The sequence below is a fragment of the Leptinotarsa decemlineata genome, unplaced genomic scaffold (genome assembly GCF_025532065.1).
Source record: "Leptinotarsa decemlineata unplaced genomic scaffold, Ldec_3_MD MMD2_P_RNA_scaffold_12, whole genome shotgun sequence".
Taxonomy (NCBI): domain Eukaryota; kingdom Metazoa; phylum Arthropoda; class Insecta; order Coleoptera; family Chrysomelidae; genus Leptinotarsa; species Leptinotarsa decemlineata.
Window position 1 is genome coordinate 5,484,424 of NW_027412526.1, and position 25,293 is coordinate 5,509,716.

At 36.8% G+C, this 25,293-nt stretch overlaps 1 protein-coding gene across 4 annotated transcripts in view; it reads right to left on the reverse strand.

The window, feature by feature from the left end:
• Positions 1–2,410: 2,410 nt before the first annotated feature.
• Positions 2,411–25,293, reverse strand: part of Cralbp (Cellular retinaldehyde binding protein) — a 46,331-nt gene continuing 23,448 nt past the window's right edge. For 3 of the 4 annotated variants that reach the window (XM_074172668.1, XM_074172658.1, XM_074172672.1), the window contains exons 4-7: positions 24,422–24,487; positions 21,184–21,373; positions 18,056–18,172; positions 2,411–5,112 (exon numbers count right to left, since the gene is read on the reverse strand). In XM_074172668.1, the coding sequence (XP_074028769.1) occupies positions 4,858–5,112; positions 18,056–18,172; positions 21,184–21,373; positions 24,422–24,487 (628 nt within the window). In that variant the 3' untranslated portion in view covers positions 2,411–4,857. Of the gene's footprint in view, positions 5,113–18,055; positions 18,173–21,183; positions 21,378–24,421; positions 24,488–25,293 lie in introns of all 4 variants that reach the window. The other variant, XM_074172665.1, reaches the window with a different exon arrangement.

Below are 25,293 nucleotides of genomic sequence, written 5' to 3' on the forward strand. Positions count from 1 at the left end.
CTATATGCAATTTTAATATCTTGTTATAAGGCAATGTCCAATTTTTCATCTTCGTCCAAAACATGTGGCCGGCCACTTCTTGGCAAGTCCTTCAATATACCATGTTCTTCAAATTCAAGATCTTACTCACAGTAGCCTGGGAAATGTGATTTTCCGGCTATTTTGCATTAAATAAAGTACACACCTCACTTTGACTCCGCATTCTATCCCTACATCCCACAATACCATTTTTGTTTAGCAAATTGAAAAAGAACACTTCGAAGGTACCCAATTGATAAACTAAACATACATATTTTCAATTTCACCCAGAAATGCCACAATTTTAAAACTCAGTCAAGACAATAGTTCTCATCAGTGCATTCATTTTGGTACAAAAAATGCAACAACCTTTTTCTCTTTTTGAGGTACACTGGTCAACAATTGCTTAGGAAGGAACTGATTTTATGTGTAAGTTTTTGGTGAAAAAATAAAATCCACAGAATGTTGATGCTACACTACGTTATCAGTTTTACACATAAATCAATAAAATTCGTTGTGGTGCCTGGCCCGGTTGGTCTGTTCTCAAAATTTGTAAACTTTTAGAAAGTAGGTACTGGTGATCCTTAGCAATTGTTGAGCAATGTACATCATCACCACTTATTTGTTTTTTGCAACGATAATTCACCCGTAGATAGCACTAAGTAGGTATTTCTAACTTTTTTGGTTTTAAGAGTTTTTTCTCATTTCGTGGTAACCGCATGAGGAAAAAAATAAAGAATATGGTCGGATTCCATTTTTTACGAGCTTTTCAATGAGACCATATACGACATAGGTTTGCATTTGAAAAAAAAAGTTGGGGAAGATTGCAGCTAAGGGGTTGAAAAAAAATATTTCATTTCATTGCCAAAAAATGCGTACAACGTGAAATCAACTGAAGTCTTTCAGCTTTTTTTTCCCAAGATACTGATTAAAAAGATATTAATTTTATTCCGGACTTTTGCGCAACCCTGTATATTATGACAACTATGAAGTAATTCCGTGTGTATTACCTTAAGGTATGTATTTGCCTTGTCCCTCTAACTATATTCCAGTTTTCGCAATTCTTTCATCCATTTCATTATTCCTATTTTTATGCCATCTTGTGCTGCCTGGCTTCTATTCGATATTTTCAGTTGGATGGATCTTGAAAACACTCCTTTCTTGATGCAAATGTTGAAAAACCAGATATTCTGATTCGAAATTGTTTATAAATAACAAAATACCCAACTCTTCTCTGGATGCTATGCAGAAAGAATAGCATCTAACGAACAAGGAATTAATGCTGCTGAAACTGTATATCATTAACGTGTAGAATCGCACCATTTCTGGGGTTTTTGTATTCAAACCCTTGCCAGTCTACTTTTGTTTTTCGGAAGAGGGCATCAATATTTCTCTGATGGTTTTTTTTCTCATTTTGCATAGTGTCTAGTGAATAAACATAGAACAGAACTTACCTCTTTCTTTTCTAATTATGCCACACGCTGGACTTTGAATTTGAGCATTTGAGCGACGCGAAATCGACTGCCTCGGATGCCCCTGTACACTCTCACAGACAGCGGCGATGTTTCCGTCAGATCTTGCGTTTCGTTGCACATAGCATAGCCACTGACTAATAAGAAAGTTTTTTTCTTCCTTATTCAGAGAAATCGGGACAATTTCTGATATGCAGTTGATTAGTACCCCGCCCACTAGATGGCGTGACATTTTCGTTGTTCGTTTCAACTTAAGACCAGAAATGAAATACTCTGAAAGAATTTCAATTTTCAATTGTGGAATGTCATTGACTTTAGGTCGATGATGATCACTATCTTGCACTGACGAGTGGCTAAGGACCCTGAAACCGGTCTGCAAGTGTGCACGTTCCACAATTGAAGGTCGACTCTTTCAGTTGTATTGCCAATTGCATATGCACGAAATTTTCTCTGAAGATTCCTGCACTGACGCATGTCGGATATAATCCAACGCCGTTCGTGACATTAGCCAGTGGAGTAGTTGTTTTCTGACAGGCATCAGTCCATTCAACCTACTGTGTAGGTATATTTGAGACTGGCTTGAACATTTAAGGTTCATTTTTTCAGATTCACTATTTATTATGCTGAGGATGGCAAAGGAATCGAAACGCACGTCGTTGTATGATCGAAAATTGATATACAATTTTTCTAATTTTCTTTTTATATTGACCGAGTCCGCAAAGGAAATCTGCAGAATTTTTTATTCATTCTTGGGGTTCTCAAAAGGAATTCAGGAAAAGACGTCTGAATTTGAATATTCCATTTAATTCTACTACCTGTAACACATAAGTCAGTGACTTTGAATGTTCATTAATAGTAATTAAGTCGAAGTGATGAATACAGTGGCATCAAATAACCATCAAAATAAAATCTTTTAAATCTAACAATAAATCTTTCTTTTCCATAATACATTGATTACACTTAAAATACACAAATACGATAATATAATACATACTAATAATAATAATAATACACGTACAAACAATAATATAATACTCATAGCATATAGAGAAAACATAACATTGAAAGGTCGTCAATAGAAAATGAATAGGTATTTCACCCACTATAATACAGGTCTATTGTTCCAATATTTTAATAATCAAACCAAAATTGGAGCCCGAAAACACCGAGGTCACACCCAATGAAAAAATTGTTTGATAATTATTTTTCTAAATGAAAAATATTATTTTCAAAAGTTGATTCATTGCCTGTAAGCCAAATTGACCTTCATTCTACTGTTAAGTTTCAGATTGTTTCGGTTCTCAAGCCTTCTTTGTCAACAATATAGCAACAATAAAGCATTTCTGACTCTGACTCTGAAAGCAGCTATAGTGAATATTGAAATCAAATTTTATCAACTGTGTTCACCTAAGATTATCATAATTTTTCTGAGAGAAAACATCAACTGCTCCAATTTGATTTGTTAGTTTCATTTAAGTATGCATTAAGAATTCTACGTCATACAGTGCATTTCTTCAATGTCCCCCCCTTTTATTTTGAAGGGGTCAACTCAAAAAATTGAAATATGGGATAATGAAATTTATGCATGAATACTTTATTTTGAAGTGGAACTGACAGATGAAACTTTTAAGATGGCGACTGGGAGCCATCTGGGAAAAAAAATTAAATGGAAAGAGGGGTCTTGTGACACATATTTCTGAAGCTCCTGACGAATACTAATAATAATAATTTCCTGAAGACAAACACGATATTTCTAGAAATATTCCTTTTTATCTGTCATATGACAATTCCAACATATAAAAACGTCAAAAAATGTCGGAACAACAATGAATATCATTGTTCAGTTAGGATATTCTCATTTAGTTTTCGGTTCTACCAGTAGAAAGGTACCACGTGAACAGTCTCTAAAATGATCAATTTTCGTCCATTGGAAGAAAAAATTGAAGCGGTTTTTATTTACTGTGCGAGCGTATCTTTCACGAGGCCGAAAGGATTTTCAATGAACGTTTTCCGAATCGTCATATCTGTACAAAATATTCCAGGGAACTTGTATCCAAATTCACAACTACTGGTAGTGTACATAACAAAAAGCCCCCAGGTCATCCGTCCATTCCGGAAGAACAGCTAGTGCAAATCATTGGTGAGATGGTAGTAAATCCTCAACAATCTACTTATTCCGTCGCGAATGTTTGTGAGGTGTCTCCTTCTACTGTGTGGAGACTTTTGAAGAGGAATAGGTATCATCCAGAAAAAATTAAAATGGTACACCAATTAACTGGAGATGACCCTGATCGAAGAAAAGAATTCTGCGAAATCATGACGGAAACCATTGCAAGGTATCCTACCTACCTCCAAAATATATGTTTTGGTGACTAATGTACATTTTTTCAAACGGCAGTGTTCACAGACAAAGTTGCCGTTATTGTAGTGACACCAACCCTCTTTTCTGGGAAACATATACCCAATATCCAGAAAAAATCAACGTTAGGGCAGGAATATTAGAAAACCATATTGTAGGACCTCTATTTATTGATCAAAATTTAACAGAGGAACTGTATTTGATTATGCTGGAAACTACTGTTGACCCTCTCATTACTGAAATCGTCGAAGCGAATCCTTCTAAAGTCGATATGGATTTTGTATCCCAATAAGATGGAGCACCACCACGTTACTCCAGACAAGCAAGAAACTTTTTGGATACTACTTTTCCCGGTCGTTGGATTGTCCGTCAAGGTCCTACAGAATGGCCAGCCCGCTCGCCAGATTCGATACCTTTGGACTTTTTTATGGGACTATTCGAAGCAAAAAATGTACTAAACTGAACCTGCTTCAATATTGGATATACTGCAGAGAATAATGAATATTTTTTGAGATATTGACGTTACTGTGTTCGGATAGGCTATTCGTATGTCAAGAAGTTCAAGGCAACCATTTCGAGCATCTTCTGAACTGACCTCAAGCTAATTACCTCATATTATGTAGTTAAATGTCAATGTATTCAGGCAATTATTAAAAGTTTCGCCATTATATTCTAGGGTTGTGAAGCATTCGTCAGGAGCTTCAAAAAGATTTGTCACAAGACACCCTTTCTATTTGATTTTTCTTCCCAGATGGCGACCAGTCGCCATCTTGAAAGTTTCATTTCTCAATTTCACTTCAAAATAAGTATTCATGCAGTAATTTCATTATCCCAAATTTCAATGTTTTGAGTTGACTCGTTCAAAAAATTAAAGGGGGGGCATTGAAGAAATGCACTGTACACTCGTATCACAAAATTCTCGACTATATTTGTACTACGCTTTTCAAATTGTAACCTGCCAAATCTATTTCAGTCTAACAAACAACAACTTATGTACCTAACTCCTACTTAATCTAACTCCAGCTTTCTGAAACTCCCCGGTAAACTTCCTTCATCGTCCTGGACGGAAGGTTTTTTCCTTCTGATTATACCTCTATCGCTGAGGAGGTTCATCGCGTCGAGAGACATCAGTCGTTTTCTTTTGGCTGCCAGCTCTTCCTTCCACATCTCAATCATTTCTTTGGCTGGCATTTCTCCACCAAACTCTAGGGGAAGACAACGTTTGTCTACTTTTTCGTGAAGACGATCTCGAGAAGCGTGTACCTGGAAAATGACAGGAAAATCATGTAAATTTAGATCCAGGCATTACTGCTGGTCTGGATTCCTGGCCATACTGGCCTGGAAGGCAATGAAGCTGTTGACTCTCTTGCAAAGAAGGGTGCTGCAAGCAGATTCATCGGACCAGAACCTATCATGGGCATAGCTTTAGGCTTTGCCAAACAAAGATTGAACACCTGGATAGCAAGAAGATTAGAATAGAAATTAGAATAGAAATTCATTCATACTGAACAACAAACAGAATGGTTTTCACACACATGATGTACAGTTTTTTCAAAAGTTCCTTACATATAGTATTCATTGAGTACCATTGATACAGTTAAAATCGATATAAAATATTACAATATAAAACAGTAAATAATAAAATGGCCGTGAATAGCTTCAGACACATCTAATACACAGTGCTTTTCAGATAAAAGTATCCACCTTTAATAACTTTTGTAATACTGGTATTTAGGAAAAATCCAAAAACACGTCAATTTATGTTGGAAGGGGCAAGCATTATGGCTTATTTAAACTTACTGGAAAAACCACCCCCTCACCCCCAGCATCATCCCTTTTTTTTTAATTACTTCTCATATTTTTTATGTAAAATTTGGATACTCCTCTTTGAGCTGATTTCAAAAATGTATAATACTTGTAGGTTAAAGTGGTTAGTTTATGAGATAAACAATTTTTCTTTTAATAGCACACATTTTACTCATTTTTTACTTTCACCTTATTTGCCTGTAATAAAATGGGTTGTACAACAGTTCAAACTCTTTAATCTTTTTAACTGTGCTATTTATTATGAAGTTACAATAAGTGTTCAAAATGAGTACCATTCACTTCCATACAATGGTATAATCTATTTTGAAATGCCTCTCTGACATTGCTTAATACGGCTGGATTTAATTGTCGACATTCATTTTCTATCCTCTCTCGTAAATCATCCAGAGATTCTGGTTGGGTAGCATAAACGTTTGTTTTTAAATACCCCCATGAAAAGAAGTCTAGGGGTGTTAAATCCGGTGACCTAGGTGTCGGACAGGCATAGCATAGTGTGGGGGAGCTCCGTCTTGTTGAAATACCAGTAAATCTTCGGAAAGGTTATCATCATTTTCTATTATTGTTGTAATACGTGGGTCAACCCCTTCCCTGAGCAACTCAAGATATGATTCACCATTTAAATTTCCGTTGATGAAGAAAGGACCGACAATGTGGTCACCTAGGATACCACACCAAACGTTTAACTTTTGGGGATGTTGTGTATGGAATTCACGCATAATATGTGGATCACTTTCAGCCCAATATCTACAATTATGCCTATTTACTAAGCCATTTAATGAAAATGAGCATTCATCAGAAAAGCAAATATTGTTTAACAATTGTGGATTGTTATTGATAAATTGCGTCATTGATTCGCAAAACTCTAGACGACGATCAAAATCATCTTCATTCAACTCGTGCACCAACTTAACTTTGTATGGGTGGTACTTGAATTTATGTAGAACTCGGAAAACTGTAGAAGATGAAACACCGATCGCTCTACTTATTGTTGACAACGATTGGGGTTGTTGAGCCTCTAAGCTGACTTGCTTCGTTATTTACGAGTCCCTCTCCCTTATGCACTTTATTGCAAACAGACCCTGTTGTGGTAAATTTCTCCATCAGTTGAATTACATACTTATGAGTTACATGTCTTCCGTCATGTAATTCGTTAAATATTCTAGCAGCAGCTCTTGCACAATTATTATTTTGGTAGTATAAACCTACAAATTCAATTCTTTCTTGCAAAGAGTAAACCATTTCAGCGAAACAAAATAAATAATGTATCAAAGTACACTATCAATAGTGACTACAAATTCTAGTTGACAATGTCAAACTTTAATAAAAAGTAGAGTTTTTTGTTGTTTGGATTTTTGAAGTAGAATAAATAGCACAGTTAAACAGATTAAAGAGTTTGAACTGTTGTACAACCCATTTTAGTACAGGCAAATAAGGTGAAAGTAAAAAATAAGTAAAATTTGTGCTATTAAAAGAAAAATTGTTTATCTCATAAACCAACCTCTTTAACCTACAAGTATTATACATTTTTGAAATCAGCTCAAAGAGGAGTATCCAAATTTTACATAAAAAATATAAGAAGTAATTTAAAAAAAAAGGGATGATGCTAGGGGTGAGGGGGTGGCTTTTCCAGTAAGTTTAAATAAGCCATAATGCTTGCCCCTTCCAACATAAATTGACGTGTTTTTGGATTTTTTCTAAATACCAGTATTACAAAAGTTATTAAAGGTGGATACTTTTATCTGAAAAGCACTGTATAAAAATGGATGTTTGTTGGTTACTTGGTTGGTAAGTGATAAACTTCTATATCGCTCAACCGATCGTGATAAAACTTGACATGTATGAGTAATTTTTCATAGAGAATGTCTTTAGGCCATCAATTTTTCTGTAACTCGCCACTGGATGGCGCTGTAGAATGATTTTTTGAAAGCACTGTTCTATAACGCTCCGCACGCCTAAGTTCGTTGATTCAAATTCTGTCAAAACATTGGAACAGCAGCTATACAGCAACATATATTCAGCAACTGAATATATCCAGTTCACAGTTCCTCGCCATTTTGTTAACTGTTTCGAGACATTGTTGAAGAAGAGACAAATTGTTTGAGATACGAAATAGATTGTCTCTTCTTCTCAGTCTTACATCAGGTACAATAAAATCAATAGTACAGAGAATTTCAGGTACTTTCAGTTTTCTAAGAATGTTAAAAACAAAAATCACTTCCGAGGACTCACGGCGGTCTTTCGATGGTTGTATGTTAAATTCTTGTAATTGGCTAGAATACGATATAAATAAAGGCCAAACATTGTGTTTTTTGAAAAAGAGTGTTCTTAATAATCGTTTCCGGACTTTTTCTATAGTTTCAGAATATAAAAAGGTCTTTGGATCCCAAATGACACAACCATATTTCAGCTCAGAACGAACAATGGAGTTAAAGAGTAACAAACAAGTGTCGTGATTGAATTCAAGGCTAGATCTCAAGATAAAGCTCATTTTTCTATAACATTCAGATACTAAGTATTCAATGTGCCCAGAGAAACTGAACACACCAGTGAAAATGATCCCGAGATCTCTCATCTAATTGATTCACTGTAAATTGGTATGATTAATGAAATATTCCTTGATAGTAAGTGACTTCTTTCGTGTGAAACTCATCATTTTGCATTTAGCTTCGTTGAGAGATAGGTCAGATACTGAAAAGTAAGTAGATAGATTATTGAGATCATCTTGAAGCATATCAGAATCTTTTTTGCTTTCAATTCTTCCAAACAGCTTGAGATCATCGGCATATAGGAGAAATTGAGATGTCCGATATACCTAGAAATGTCATTAACCAATAACACGAACAGGAGAGGTCCCAAAATCGAGCCCTGCGGGACTCCCGAAGTAGCGGTGAATTTGAAGGAAGATACGTTGTTGAATTGTAAGAACTGTATTCTGTTGGATAGATAGCAGTGAAAGAAATCAAGTGTGTTGTTTGTGAAACAGAATGCTTTTAATTTCAGGATCAAAACCTCGTGGTTTACTCTGTCGAATGCCTTGGCCATCTATTGATGGCTATTTGATAGCCATTTTTTATTCCATCCGTAATAATGTTACTAAATGCGCATAAATTGGTAATGGTAGATTTATTACGAATAAAGCCATGCTGTTGGTCGATTATTACGGAGTCCACGTGATTGTATACTCGATTATATATTACCCGTTCAAATATCTTGGACTTCTGGCAGAATCTTCCAGGATTGGCTCACTCCAAGGCGTTTATTCACCCTTCGAAACTTGATACCAAACAGTTGTTGGACTACAGTAGGGATGAACTACGATGTCTAACAGGACTTCTTACTGGTCAGTATCATTTAAATCATCATATGCATCAACTCGGACTGTCGGAAAACTGTGTGTGTTGCCTCTGTTTGGAAAACGATGAAACAGCAGAGCACATACTTTGTGCCTGCCCCGCTGGGGACTGAATCAGGTTTTTTGAGTTCGGCAGAGGCATACTCTTACCATCTGACCTGAAAGACCACTCACCATACAAGCTAATAGGCTTCATTGAGAAGCTGGGTTTATTTGGTCGATTGTGAATAGGTGTGAGCCACAATAAACCCTTGCGGGTCGCGGTGGAGGGTCGAATAGACCCACTCACTTTGGACCTAACCTAAACATAACTGCTAGAAATCCCCCGGCGAAAGGTAAGACCTCGTTAATCTTCAGTTCACACAGTTTTTTACTTTAAAGGGTTGTCGTTCGTAGGGCAGTGATAGCTGATTGATGGAAAACAGATGATTACTACAATACGGGGAGTGTTCAAAAAATAGGGTGAATTTTTATTTTTCCCAAAAAACATTTATTTATTCATCAATTTCTACTTCGTTCCCTCCAAAGGATCTCTTGAATATTGGGAACAGGAAAAGGCCGCAGGGGGCAAATCTGGTGAACACGATGGACGAGACATGATTGCGGTGAGACAAAAAATAACTAATTATTAATTATAAAAAAATCTTTTGGGAACAAATCATCAATTAATTCAAGTAACACTATATTTTCAAGACTTTCACAAAACAGTTTTACAAAAACGCAACGCGTGTTTCGTTATAAAATAGCTCCTTCATTCACTTGTTTATAAACTGTTACTATGAATTTTTATCAGATAGAATCGGCAAATTCCATCACATAACTAATAATCAGCACAACACAAATATAAAATAGATCGAAAATTCAGTCAGGTAAATATAGGGCAATAGGGTATATAATCCAAGTACTATAGGCTACTCTAGGTTCCCTAAGTACTATAGGGCACTATAGGATACTATAGGATACTCTGATACTAGAGGGAAACATATGTACAGTGCTAGTCAAAAGTCCCCTCCCCCCTCGTATCTTTTGAACGGGTATACTTATAATAATGAAATTTGGAGTGTGGAAATAAACGGATGTAGGCTTCTTAACTGGTCATAACAGGTGACGCAATAGTCATAAATGACGTCACAAGGCCACTGTGACCAAAAATTTTAAATGGGACCCTATGGCAAGTGACAGCTGGTTTGAAAGGTATTGAAAATACCTATTCAGTCATACCAATTTTGTTTGGGTTTCGGCTGATTTTGATTGATAAATTGAAGAAATACGAAAATTATAGTTTCGCATTTAATTAATAAAGATTTAAGAACCAGTTCTTATAATAAGTGTTCAAAATGTGCTCCATCTACTTCCTGGCAGTAATGCATCCTATTGCTAAACTCTTGTCGTACTCGTCCCAGTGTGTCAGCGGAAATTGCCCTACATTCTTCAACAATTCGTTGTTTCAGAATGGCAATACTGTCAGGTGCTGTAGCGTAAACCTTAGATTTCAAGTACCCCCATAGAAAAAAATCTAATGGTGTAAGGTCCGGTGACCGAGCTGGCCATTCGATCGAACCTCGTCGTCCAATCCATCTACCACGATATTCTTCATCTAGGTAACGGCTTACTGCACCGTAATAGTGTGCAGGAGCACCATCTTGTTGAAACGTTATTTCCAAGTTGTCGAATTCATCTGGATTATCTTCTAGAATTTCAAGAATTAACGCCTCAATATCAGTTTGTAACATCTCCAGATACAATTCACCGGTTAAGTTAGCATTGAGAAAAAAAGGCCCAACTATGTGGTTTCCCAAAATACCTGCCCAAACATTTACTTTTTCTGGAAATTGAGTATGTTTTTCACGAAAGATGTGAGGATTTGTGTCACTCCAATACCTCACATTTTGAGTGTTAACATTTCCATTGAGAAAGAAAGTACTTTCGTCACTAAAACAAATTGTCTGTATGTAGCCTGGTTGTTGGTTCATTTTATCGGACATAGTTTCACAGAATTCTAGTCTTCGGTCGGGGTCATCATCTGAAAGTTGGTGCACCATTTTTAATTTGTATGGATGAAATTTGTTTTTAGCCAACACCCTATGTACTGTCCTTTGACTGACTTCACAGATAGACGCAACTTGGGCTGTGGAAGAAGTAGGGTTCACTACCATTTCTCCAAGTATGTCAATTTTTTTGTCATCACTAATTGTTGGTCGACCAGATCGTTTGGCATCTTGAACACTACCTGATGCTTCAAACTTCCGAAGAAGCTCCCTCAAATAAACCCTCGATATAGGGCGATCGGGGTACCTCTCATTAAACATTCGTTCCGCTGCATGGAAATTGTTTCTACATTCACCAATTATTAAGATAGCTGCTACTTTGTCGGCTACAGTACGTACCATTTTGCCTATGTAAACACTTAAACGTCTCGTTAAACAATAGCTTAGGTAAATTTTCAAGGTATAAACACTTTTGACAAGTAGATAATTCAAACACGTCAACCTTTTTGACAATGAACCAGAGGCGTACTTTAAAATCTTTATTAATTAAATGCGAAACAATAATTTTCGTATTTCTTCAATTTATCAATCAAAATCAGCCGAAACCCAAACAAAATTGGTATGACTGAATAGGTATTTTCAATACCTTTCAAACGAGCTGTCACTTGCCATAGGGTCCCATTTAAAATTTTTGGTCACAGTGGCCTTGTGACGTCATTTATGACTATTGCGTCACCTGTTATGACCAGTTAAGAAGCCTACATCCGTTTATTTCCACACTCCAAATTTCATTATTATAAGTATACCCGTTCCAAAGATACGAGGGGGGGAGGGGACTTTTGACTAGCACTGTATAGTACTCTGGTACTACAGGCTTTCACTCTGGTAGTGCAGGATATTGCTCTGGTATTATAGGGCATTGCTCTAGCTCCATAAATAATAAAATATATCAAAAATTCAGTTTGCTGCTTATATCTATAGGGTACTATAGAGCTCTGCTCTGGTACTATAAGGTATTCCTCTGGTGCTACAGGGTACTAGAATACTGCAGGGTACTATAGGTTGTATAGGCTAAGTGCTCTGGGTACTTTGGGATACTATAGGATAATATAGTGTACTCTGGATCTATAGAGCATCATAAAATACTCTGGTACTAAAGGGTATTACTCGGGTATTACAGGGAATTGCTCTGGTACTATAGGGTATTGTGTCAGTACTACAGGGTTCTAAGGTACCGTAGGGTACTAGGTATCATAGACTACTTCAGGTACTCTAGATACTCTAAATTACTATAGAATAATAAAGGGTACTCTGTTGCAACACGGTATTGATATAGTACTCTAGGGCATTGCTCCAGCTCCGTAAAAAAAACCATAGATCGCAAATGCAGTCTGAACAATATCTCTGGTACTATTGCCATTATCTGAGGTTGAATTCGTTAATATTATCTGTTATTCGAAGAATAAAAAATCAGTGAACATCGATGGGGAACGAATGGAACTATTTAGGGCCCTCAACTTCTTCTGTCACAATAAACATGAATCTATCAATTGAAAACTGAACAGTTCACTCTTCGAAATTATCCAAAACAGATCCAGTATTTAGAAAGGAAATCGAGGAAATGTTGAGAATAAAGGTTTATCAGAGTCTAGTCCTCAAAGGTACAAGGTCATTGAAGGAGATATTCATGGAAAGAAAGAAATAAAGATCTACAGAAAATGTATAATCGATGTTATTTCAATTAATTGGTTGAGAAATTGATCAAAATTCATTTGTTGTAAAAATGATTTAGGGCCGCACGCTAGCACTTGATATTCTAAATGTGAGTGAATGATTGATATTGTCGGGAATAGGAATAAAATCATGGGGTATAATACTTGATTACTTTGTTATAATCGAAGGAAATCAGTTCAAACGACACAAATATGTGGATTTATTGAAAGACATGAAATATTTAACAACCAAAAAATAAAATGTACTTACTTTTAGCATTAACCTAAGGCACCTTCACTTTTTACAATACGTTTTATTACAAACAAAAAAACTTCAAAAAAAGAAGAATATTTTTTTGAAACACGAACTAGAATGAATCTTTTTTTCGCAATGATTATTTTTACTCAACAATTCAAGCCTACGTGTGATGTTTATTCAAACAACTCAAGTTAATCGAAAACATTCATGTCGATTTGAATTTCATAGATAACAATCATTGAGAAAGGACATAAACAGTTTTATTCAAAACTTTAATCAGGTCAGAATATTGGAAAATAGTTTCATATACAACAATATCATTCATGACGAATCGGAGTCGTATTGCTCAAATTAAACAGTTATCAGAAAATGAATAGATCGAAATAGGGACCCCTCAAGGAAGTATATTAGAGCCACTGTTTTTTTTCTTGTATATGAAGACCAACTCACTATCTACTTTTCATTGCAGAACAGAGATAGACACGAGATAAGAAGCCTCTTGGATTGCACACAAAAGATCATTTGTCTTGCCCAAAGACATCATTTTTGTCCTCAGTGAAAGTATTCACATCAAAACTTCGACAACACCAGGAGAAGTTTTAAATGCCGTCTTCATTTTAAGGAGTAGTTTGCATCCAGTATCAGAACATATTATGAAAAATATATCCAAGTTGTGGAAACTAGATAAACTTACAAGCCACATTTCATACCGAAATAAATCCATCGGATTTATGTGATGATTATCAAACCAATGGTCAAGTATGGAGCAGTTGGTAGTTGGCCGAAGGCTCTACAGAAAATGGCTCAGGCAAAACTCTCTGGCTTACAGAGGCAGGCTTGTTTGACCATCTGTGGTACCATCAGTACCACACCGTCAGATTAACCTCCTCTTCACATTTTTCTGGAAAGATAGTCTCGATAGAATGCTGATTGACACTGGAAGTCACAGAAATCTGGGGATGACCTCTGCCATTATGCCTCCAATTGTCAACTACGAACTGCCTCATACAGAACTGTTCCCGAGTAGAGAGAACTGAATCCTGGAGGAGAAGAAAAAATTGAGAGCAGACAGTTGGTTCACAGATAGATCGCAATCACCTTCAGGTTCTAGTGCAGGTGTTTTCAATCGCAGACCCAGGACAGAGATATCAACCTGCCTAGGGGCCTATGCGACTGTATTTCAAGCGGAAGTAGATGCTATTGAATTGTTAGCGGAGATATTTTCAGAATACAACCTCATGAAAATGTCAAAAACATATTCTCGGACAGTCAAGCGGCGTTGGAAGCTTTTGGCTTGGTAGCAAATTGCCAAAAATGACTTTCCTTCATAAAAAGACTCAACAGATTGTGTCTGGCAATGAGGCTGCTGACTCCCTTACAAAGGAGGATGTTGAAAGCAGAGCTTCATCGGACCAGAACCTGCCATTGGTATCGCTTTAGGCTTTGCCAAACAGAGATTGAACACCTGGATGGCAAGATGATTTATGGACTTCTGGCAGAACCTTCCAGGATTGGCTCCCTCCAAGGCGTTCATTCACCCTTCGAAGCTTGAAACCAAACAGTTTTTGAACTACAGTAGGAATGAACTACGATGTCTAACAGGACTTCTCTGAGATCACTGTCATTTGAACCATTTAACGCAGAGATTCGGACTGTCGGAAGTCAGTGTGTGTCGCCTCTGTTTGAAAAATGATGAAACAGCAGAGCACATACTTTATGCCTGCCCCGCTGTGGACTGAATCAGGTTTTCAGAGTTTGGCAGAGCCGCACTCTTACCATCTAACCTGAAAAACTACTCACCATATAAACTAATCGGCTTCATTGAGGAGCTGAGTTTATTTGGTAGCGTATGAATTGGTGTGAGTCGCAACAAACCCTTGCGGGTTGCGGTGACCTAACCTAACCTTTATACCGAAGCTGTCAACATATCCAAATTCGAAAACAATTCCAATAGTTCAGTAAGAATTCAAAAAGTTATCTGAGCTTAAATGACATAAATAATTATGTATCTTCACCTATTCATATATAAAATGGTGAATATTCCAGTATTACTTTCACTCGATGTATTTTTCAGGACAAATGGAATTTTTCTAAAAGTGGTTCATAGAAGAGACAACATTGAACTGTTTCAAACGGGACTCTTTTCACTGTTCAATGTTTACATTTCTTATACATTCCACCATTTTTCGAATTTCAAAATAATTGTAACAACATGTGGACAGTGTTCTTTGAAATGAGTTTCAATAACTCCGTTAGTCCATCCAACATAATTGTTGGCACTGATTTCATAATTTTCCAATTTTTCTGTTCCCATCAACTCATCTGTAGGGTTACCACACGCTCGATAATGGGAACATGAAGTTTAAAAAACTACTTTCATGTTCAGTTTTTTTGTAAATTCGATTCATATCACTGTATGGAAGAAAAAGCTTTCTCGAAAAAGCGATTCTCATACTTGTTTAAAGGTGATTGTTCCATGATGAATTTAGGACTTCCATTGTCTAATATCATATAAAATTATTCACCGGTAATGCAGTAGATGACCCTTTGGCGGAAGTTGGCCATTTTTTGCTTAATTGTGGGTTTCCATATGCTGCGTATCTCTACGCTAGCTTGGCTGAATACATTGTTGGACAGCATGTATGCAGAATTATGCATGAATTCCCTTCTAAACCAGTGTTTCTCCCTGTGTATGATCTCAGCTTGGGAGCATCAACATAACATCGAGTGGTCCGGTTCGTTATGTTTAAACATTGCCAAACACTGCTCAGAATCATCAAAACGTTCTTTTTTTTGGTCAACAGTGACCACGCGCGGCACCCACTTTGAACACAGCTTTCTCATACTCAAATGCTCATGCAATATGAAGCCAATACGTTCTTTTGATATCTTCACAATCTCAGCTGTCTCATGCAGTTTAACTTTGAGACAGAGATCAAATTGATAAATTTTTGTTGACTCTCCCAAAAAATTACTGATGATGTTTTTTCACAGGGAGAGCCCACAGCCACTGTAGGAAATTGTTTAGCATTATAAAAATGAACAATTCAATTGCTCTTCGGTTACTAGTTGAATGAATCAGTGTTGTTCCCGGCGTTACGTTATTGAAAAATGTTAGTTTTTGATGTTCAAAATCACCAAGTCAAATTTTTACATTTTGAGAAATTTTCAACATATAGTTCACGCACAAAAAATGACATTTGACGCAACAAAACTGACAGTTGACGTATAACTGAGAGTAACTGAGGGTAAACGTAACAGACCTCAGAGTAACACAAGCCAATAGAGTGGCCTTTACCGTCCTTATATTGAAGGCAGCATAACTTTGTTTGTCGTAAGTTGGACCATAAAACAGTGGCGGTCGGTTTAGTTGATAATCGGAGGGATATCGTATTTATAAAATAAAACATTTCAGGTGAAATGTATTCTGTTTGAATAGTTCCTACAGAAAATCTGATTTATTAATAATGACTATGGAAATGAGGCCATTTTTTCTACCACCTACTAGATTTTTATTCATGTATGGCTTTATAATAAAGCACGTGGTTTGCTGGGTTGAAATTAAATTATTTCATATGAACTAATTCATAACAATGATACATGTTAATTTCAAAAGTAATGAACTTTGCTTCATAAAATCAGATGAAGAAATTTGTGATTTATTCTCAGATTTGATAAACCAGCGGTACGGTTTGTGAGATCCGATATAAAGAATTTTCGATTAGAAATCATGATTTTATTCAAAATTAGTATCTAGGGACCGTATGAATGGGGATATTTTTGATGTTTTGAATGATAATTTTTATGATCTTATTCTCATAAATAAAGTTTTTGAAACTAGGTTTATATTATTTCATTATTTGACATATCCCAACAAACTAAAACGGAAATCATATTCTTTGTGTGACGTAAGTTAGTTGTTAAGTGAGCAATAACAGATTTAACACCGGTTGCACAAGAATAACTATTTAGTATACAAACTGAACATTGAGTAGAAAGCTTTTAAATCTGTTGATCACAGAATGAATATGACCTATGACACACATATGAAAAACACATTTTTCATTTTTGAATACAGTTTTTTTCATTTACATTAATGATTTTTGGTAATTATAGAATTCTTCAGCATGAATTATTGAAAAAAAACATAATGTCGATCTACAAAGAACCCTAGATACCAATTTTGAATGATATCACATAATAATATCAAACCTCAATCGTAATTATAAATATTCATGATTTCTAATCGAAAATTCTTTATATCGGACCTCACAAACCGTACCGCTTGTTCATCAAATCTGAGAATGAATCACAAATTTCTTCATCTGATTATATGAAGCAAAGTTCATTACTTTTAAAGTTAACATTTATCATTGCTATGAATTAGTTCATTTGAAATAATTTAATTTTAACCCAGTAAACCACGCGCTCTATTATAAAGCCATACATAAATAAAAATCTAGTAGGTGGTAGAAAAATTGGCATCATTTCGATGATCAATAATAATAAATCAGATGTCCTGTTGGAACTATTAAACAGAATACATTTTCACCTTAAATGTTTTATTTCATAAATATATAATATCCCTCCGATTATCAACTAAACCAACCGCCACTGTTTTATGGTCCAACTTCAACTTCAAATGTAAACAAACTCTCCAAAACCCTCATTACCTTCCACTTTCCCCTCGCCCAGAAGTTGTACAGAAAAGGATAGTACGATATCCGTTTCAAAACATATGTATTGTATTGGTATGGACATGGCACCTCTATGTCTTATTATTATTCTGAGTAACAGACAGTTGAAGGTTTTGACACGTCTCCTGTCAGTTTTGATACGGTCAACTATCACTTTTAAAGATCAATCAGCTAGTGTTGCCAACTCTTTGGCTTGAAATGCACTGCCTATTGTGCGACTCTTTCAAACGTTACAATTTTTCGAAATAGCTCTTTCACATGAGGCAAAATTGCGTACTAGCAAGGAAAGTGCAGTTTTTTTTCGCACTATAAAATATTGAAACTTTGACGCTGACGTTGAAGAAATGAACACAATCTATATATCTACTCACCACTAATCTATCTTTGAGTTTCTGACTCATGAGGGACACAGCAAAGTCATAAATATACTTTACGGCTGTTGGTACGTTAATCAAATTTATCTCCTTGTGTCTCAAGGGGAATGATTGCTGAAACAGAAGAAAAAAATCAATAGGTTGTGTTCTAATGTCTCTACTAGGAATTCATGGTGCTCAGAAAAGTAGCAACATAACCTCGAAATGACAGATGGAGAAACTGATAAATGAAACAATAAAAAAAACGAAGAAGATACAGTAAACTGTCCAGTTTGAAAAATATGGGGGAATTTTGATGAAGCGAGGTACTAGCTTGATTGAAAATTAAATTGATTCCACTTGAACAAGATTCTCATGGCTGGGAATGAATCAAATAAGCGAATTAATTCCATAATGCACTGTCATCGATGACATGGGTAGATTTACCTCATTCGTGGCATAAAGTCGTAATTTCATTAATTAACTGAGTTTTTCCCGTTGTAATGTTATCCAGATTAGTGCTAAAAACCCTGCACTGTTGAGGAGTAATATACTATAACCAGTAATCACTACATCAACTTGAACAAGGTCCTGTTGTTGTACAACGAAAAACATTCGCGGAGATGACAAAGATTATCTGGGAGGATAATAGCCAGAAAAGTAGTTGCTTTTACATAAATTTTCTAATCCTCACTGTGCAGTAAAACTATTATTTTATTGAGGTTTTATTGAGGTTGAGTGGAAGAACAACTCAGTAGCACTTGTGCTGAGTTGAACTTCGCCTTTTGTTATGTCAGCAACTAGCTCTCTAATTTATTCAAATATTTGTATGTAATTACAGCTGGGTAACAATAAAGACGATTATTATTATTATTTTTCACCGTAGTGTGCGCTGGTCATTATCAACCAATGACCACTCCCCACACCGTGGGGTAAGTGATCGTTTGGTCCGAGAATCATGTACCCTGAGCAAGCGCAGTGAGCCAAGAATGACAGCCTTCTGCATCTGTGCGGCTAAGATTTCTGCCTTAGTACAAGCCGGTATGATTTTAAGATTCGAGAATAGAGATGACATCATTCCACCAAGGACTCCAATAATCAGAACAACCATCTTGACAGAATGATCTGGATAGATTCTGCGGAGTTCAAAAAGAAAATCTCGATATTTTATCCGTTTTTCCTTCTCTTTTCTGACGATATTCGTCTCGCCAAGAGCTGAAAACTAAACGACAAATATCGTTTTCTCTGGTGGTCACAACCTCTATACCCATCACGTGATTGCGGTAGACTAAGGTGTTGAAGACACCATCCTGGCAAGCCATGATGAACCCCTCAGTTTCCGACTTCAGGGTCTCCAATGTTATTGAAGAAGACCCCATGCATTGGCTTATCCTTGTGTTTCCGCAGAAGTGAGGTGATCTCTGCGGCTTTTATCTGAGCTTTTTGCTGAACAAGTTGCAACTCGTTGACAAAGTTGTGGTCACCTCGTTCAGTGTCGAAAACTATACTGAGTTCATCAGCTGCTCGGGCAGCTGCCCTAAAGAGAAATGCTCCATTCCTGCTCTCTCATGGTCACGGACTATGCAGAGAAGGGGATCCGAACTGACGACTTTACAGGCTGTATCCAGCAGTTTGGAGTGTCATGTAGACACTCCAAACTCAAAAGTCCACGGCCTCCCTGTTGTCGGAGAAAGTACAACCGTGAAACGGACGATTTGGGATGCAAACTCCTATAAAGATGCATCATTTTTCGGATCTTTACGTCGAGTTGATACAGCTCCTCCCGAGTCCACTTGACTACTCCAATCGAGTAGAGTAAGATTGGAACGGCAAGCATATTTGTTGCAGCAACTTTATTCTTCCCCGACAGTTCCGATGACCAGATCTGTCGAAGTTTGTGCTAATACTTGCCGCGGAGAGAGTTTTTTACTGCTGTTACCTCTTGTGAGTGGCGTTGTTTCACCCCGAGATAAGCATACGTCTCTCCGGCATCCAGATGGTGTAAGATGCTTCCATCTACGAGCTGCACATCCTCTCCGTAGTCCTCGCATCGTCCTCTTTTGAGATGGACCATTGCACATTTGTCTATCCCGAATTTCATACCGATAGCATGCGTGTACTCTTCCACCACCCTCAAGGACTAATGGAGATCCTTCTCTCCAGAGGCATAAAGTTTAAGATCATCCATATAAAACAAATGGGTGACCTTGTGCCTTCGGTTTCCGGGGGTGCCACAGTTATACTCTCGAGTGTTTCTGAGCGCAACGGATAATGGCAATAGTGAGATGCAGAAGAGAAGGGGACTGAGGGAATCACCATGAAATACACCCCTTCTGAAAGTGACCCACCCTGTTTGGACTCTTGCTTGACCAGATTTTATGGTTGTCGGGTACCGCAAGGCATCTCAGCAAATGCAAGATGAGCTCATGCGAAATTGTATCAAATGCCTTACGGTAATCGATCCAGGCCATAGAGAGGTTACGCTTGTATTGTATCGAGTCCTGCGTTACACATCTATCGATGAGCAGGTTCTCTTTACATCCAGCGACTCCTCTCTTCGACCCTCTCTGCTCATATAACCGTTCGAATACTCGGTCAACTGCGGTGAGTATTCGTGTGTATAAAATGCTTGTAAACAACTTATAACACGAATTCAAGCATGTTATCAGTCTGTAATTCTTAGGAATCGACAAATCTCCGCTTTTGGGGATAAGAATGGTCCGCCCCTCGACAAACCAATCCGGAATCGGCTGCTCTCTATCCAGTCATGAGTTGAAAACTCTGGCCAGATGGCGGTGGGTACTTGGTAGGTTTTTCCACCAATAAGTGCTCAGCCCATCTGGGCCTGGGGCAGCAAAGTTCTTGGAACCAACAAGGGCCCTTCGAACGTCATCCGAGGTTATCGGGTTGCGCAGTTCATTGAGCTCAGGCTATCGAAGCTACGAACTGCGCTAGGGCTGGAGTGTCTAAGTTGAGTGGCTGCGGGTGTTCATAGGTATCCTTCCAGAGGGATTCCACCTGATCAGCGGTCGGCGGATTATCCACATTATTATTATTTACGAACACAGTGTTTAGTACAAGTGTAAAATAATTCGATCTTTCGAATGGTCCTAATATCTTCTGCTTACTTATAACATTATACTCACCTCTCCCCATTTGATGAGATATCCAAATTCTGTTATGGAGAATAGCGTCAAATAACCAGGTCCCACCCCTCCAATATCTCCTACATGATTTACTCCCAAAATTTGGTTGTCCTCGTCGCTGATCAGCGTTTCGTACGTTATGATGTGTGCTCTTGACAAATCGTTACCGTTGAATTTTTGAAGATCGAATCTACCTGGGGATACATTGAAAAACTCAAACTTAGACTAGTAGATACGTTTGAAATAATGATTTAACCTCAAATGTTGAACAAAAGTCAGTTTTTGTGGAGTTTTTATTGATCACCTTGTTTGGGTATTTTCACCTTTCACAGGACATACTTTTTGATTCTCTCTGATAAGTTACTGTGTATATTCTAAGTATTCCTCACATAGAAACGTTTGCTTCAATTTTATATGATCTCATGAAATCTTTTCATTGTGTCTCTAATGACCTACTCCTGGAAAAACTGTAATTTTATGGTATAAGAGGTCCTGCGCTTTTTCTGGCTCATTCATATTCGACCGGTAGGAAACAATATGTATCTTCAAAGAGAGGAAAATCGGAAATGCAGGAAAATCAACATGGTGTTCCGCAGGGATTTGTCTTGGGGCTACTCCTAATTACCATATATATTAGTGATCTGTTCTTTAACATACAGGTTGGGCAATCGAAAACTCGACTTGGAGGTTTTGGATATCTTGCAAATCCTAAAAAACGCTCAGACAGTTCGATTTTTATTGGGAGGGGGACAGTTTTTTTCCCATTCACATCGTCGTCACTTCAACCCCGGAGCAGAGGAGTAAAGGGCACCCCCATCTTCCATGCAATAATAGAGATTCTGCTGGAAACGTTCTCGAACATTGTGGAGCATTTTTGGAGTGATTTTGCGACATTCATTTGTGATTCGTTGCCGTGAATCTTCGAGTGATGCAGGAAGAGTACAGTAAATTCTGCTTTCCAAATGACACCACAGAAAAAAATCTAACGGCGAAAGGTCTGGTCATCGTGGTGGCCATTCGATAGTGCCCCGCCTCCCAATCCAGTAATTCGAAAAAGTCTGATCTGAATACTGCCGAACAGGCAGAGCATAGTGCGGAGGAGCCCCATCTTGTTGAAAAATCAACAGATCCTCCCGATAATTGTGGTCATTTCCAATAATATCAGTGAGAAGGGGATTAATAGTATCTTTCAGAAGCTCCAGATACATTTGTTCGGTTAAATTGCCTTTTTAAAACAATGGGCCAACAATACGGTCACCAAAAATTCCAGCCCATTTAATTTTTATGGACGTCGAGTATGCACTCCATGAAAAATGTGAGTATTTGAATCAGTTCAATAGCGACAATTATGGCGATGAACTGTGCCATTAACAAAAACAGAACATTCATTACTGGAGCAAATGTTGAAAACAAAATGTGGATTTTCCACCGCTCGTTCACTAACCAACTCGCAAAATGGCAAGCGTCGATCGAAATCATCTTCATTCAGTTCTTGCTTTAATTCAATCTTGTAATAATCCTCTTATTAGATAAGAACTGAAAAATTAACAAAAAAGTAGCGTAAGAAACAAATGAAAGAGTTCCATATACATTCCAACTGAGCAGTGGCGTACAACAATTTGTTGCTATTGACAATATTGAAAAAGTTAATTCTCGAAAATAACCCTTTCAAATAAGTCCAAATTTAGAGAAATGTACACCACTGTTTAGAAAATTACAAGATATTTCAAAAGATGTGCGACTCGCCTCCTAATCCCTATTAAAATTCCAAGGGTTGTTCACCCCTCTGCTTCGGGGTTGAAGTGACGACGCTGTAAATGGGGAAAAAACCCCTTCCCAATAAAAATCGGATTTGCAAGATCAGTACCCAAAACCTCCATGTCAAGTTTTCGATGGCCCACCCTGTATATACTCTTATGATATGATGTCATATGCATTTAATGTTATCTATTTGTCATCACAAAAAAATTTTTTAAAATAATGTAAGATAAGGCTGAAATATGGTACGCTAACAATGAGCTTAAACTAAATAGAGTGGAAACCCAAATCATCATCGTCTCCAGTAATAACGATATTCGAACTGGAAGACCTGTAAATCTTCTGGAAATCCAACTAAAGGACCCGTTAAGTTGGTAGACTACTTTGAAGGAGACAAAATAGAAGTTGATGAATAAATAAATATTTTTTGAAAAATAAAAATTCACCTCACAGAAACACTATCTATGAAATTGACAAAAAACTCAAACTTTGGTTATTCATTCCAAACAAGCACTGTTGCGAAACACCAGAGCTGCAACACTTTTTTCGACGTGCGTTCCACTAAGTTGGCGTCTTTAGAAGATCAAGTAGTCGTGACTAACTCAGTTGTTCACATTCAATGAGGGTTTTAATGATGGTCTCTTGCAGAGCCGATTTCGATATCGATCGCTCGATGCAAAATCGCTTTCTGCCTTTCTTCGCAGCTTTAATTCGAAGAGGCAACTAGATGAAAGCAGATATGTGCTTTTGGCCTCTGGTTTCTTATTATACTTTACTCTATTTTCAATACGATTTACTAACTTTTCCATCGGTCATTCGGTTAATGTTAAATGTAATCCAGAAATCTGCAAAATTCAAATTCAATTCCAGATTTTCCTATTATACTTTACTCTATTTACTAACTTTTCCATCGGTCATTCGGTTAATGTTAAATGTAATCTAGAAATCTGCAAAATTCAAATTTCATTCCGGATTTTCTTATTATACTTTACTCTATTTTCAATACGATTTACTAACTTTTCCATCGGTCGTTCGGTTAATGTTAAATGTAATCCAGAAACCTGCAAAATTCAAATTTCATTCCAGATTTTCCAGTAGGTTCCGGAATTGAAAAAGATCCCGTGGTTTCACAGGTTTTGAATTATTTTTGACAGACTTCTTGTATTATTATATTTGTTTTGTTAGACTAAGGGTAACTATTTGAGGATATGCCGTTGTCAACTAAAATTCTATATATTCATAAAGAAACTCTTTATATTGAAAAACTGCAATTGTAGTAGAAAACTTTTTACAGGTGTAGATAAAATGGTTACAGGTGTATATAAAATGGTCGATGAAAACTCCACAAAAATGTCTTTAGTAAAACTCATCATACTCGTGCCAAAAATGTTGTACATGAAAAATATGATGATTTCTTCAATACCGTCTGTAAAGGCGATAAACACGTTCAATATACGGTTTTTTCGTTCAAAACTATAACTCACTTGTATCGTAGATGATCACCCTCCTCCCATATGAATCGCGGAAAGGACTCACAAAAATATATCTGAAATCAAAAACAACAGTCACTAATCAACAAGCAATTGAATAAGGTGAGTTTTTCAGTTTGTACAAAAAATTAAATTTATTCGCTTGAAATGTATACACAACTATAATTTTCGAAATTTTGCTACGCAAATTCATAGCATGAGGCTAAATTATAATAGCTCTAATGATATTCTGAAGAAAAACACACATTTGATATGGCGCTTTCCATTAGTTTGGACTTCTGGTGTTTAATTTGATATAAAATGATTTAAAATCCCCGAAAGAATCAATAAATTTTTTTTAAAACTTGCTGAAAAACAACAATTATATTAAGCGAAAAAAACTGAAATTACAACGAAATAAAATACAAGCAACAATTGAAAATTGAACAATTAAGAAAAAATGAAAGTTAAAAGATTTCAAGCCAAGTTACTTCACTTTGAATTGTTAATATACACAATCATCTTCGGGTGATGACTGGACTTTCTTCTGAACCACTGTTCCTCCTTGTGGATGATTTCAGTTTGAGACCACTTAATGTTATCTTAATGAGTCCAAACATGCTCTGCTATTCCCAATTTTCTGGTTCCTCCTCGCTGTGTATGTTACTTGTGCTCGGCAATACGAACTTTCAAAGGCCTCTTAGTTTCACCGGGTATCCGGTGAATGGAATTTTAGAATCGCAGTCCGCGTTTGGTGGCCTGGTTTTCGTGAGGCTTCTACGGATAGCGTTTATACTTTGACCCAATTCTTTTTATCCTTTCCGACAATTCTCTGATATAGGGAAGTACAAGTACTGGTTGTGACGACCTTGTGATGGTCTTG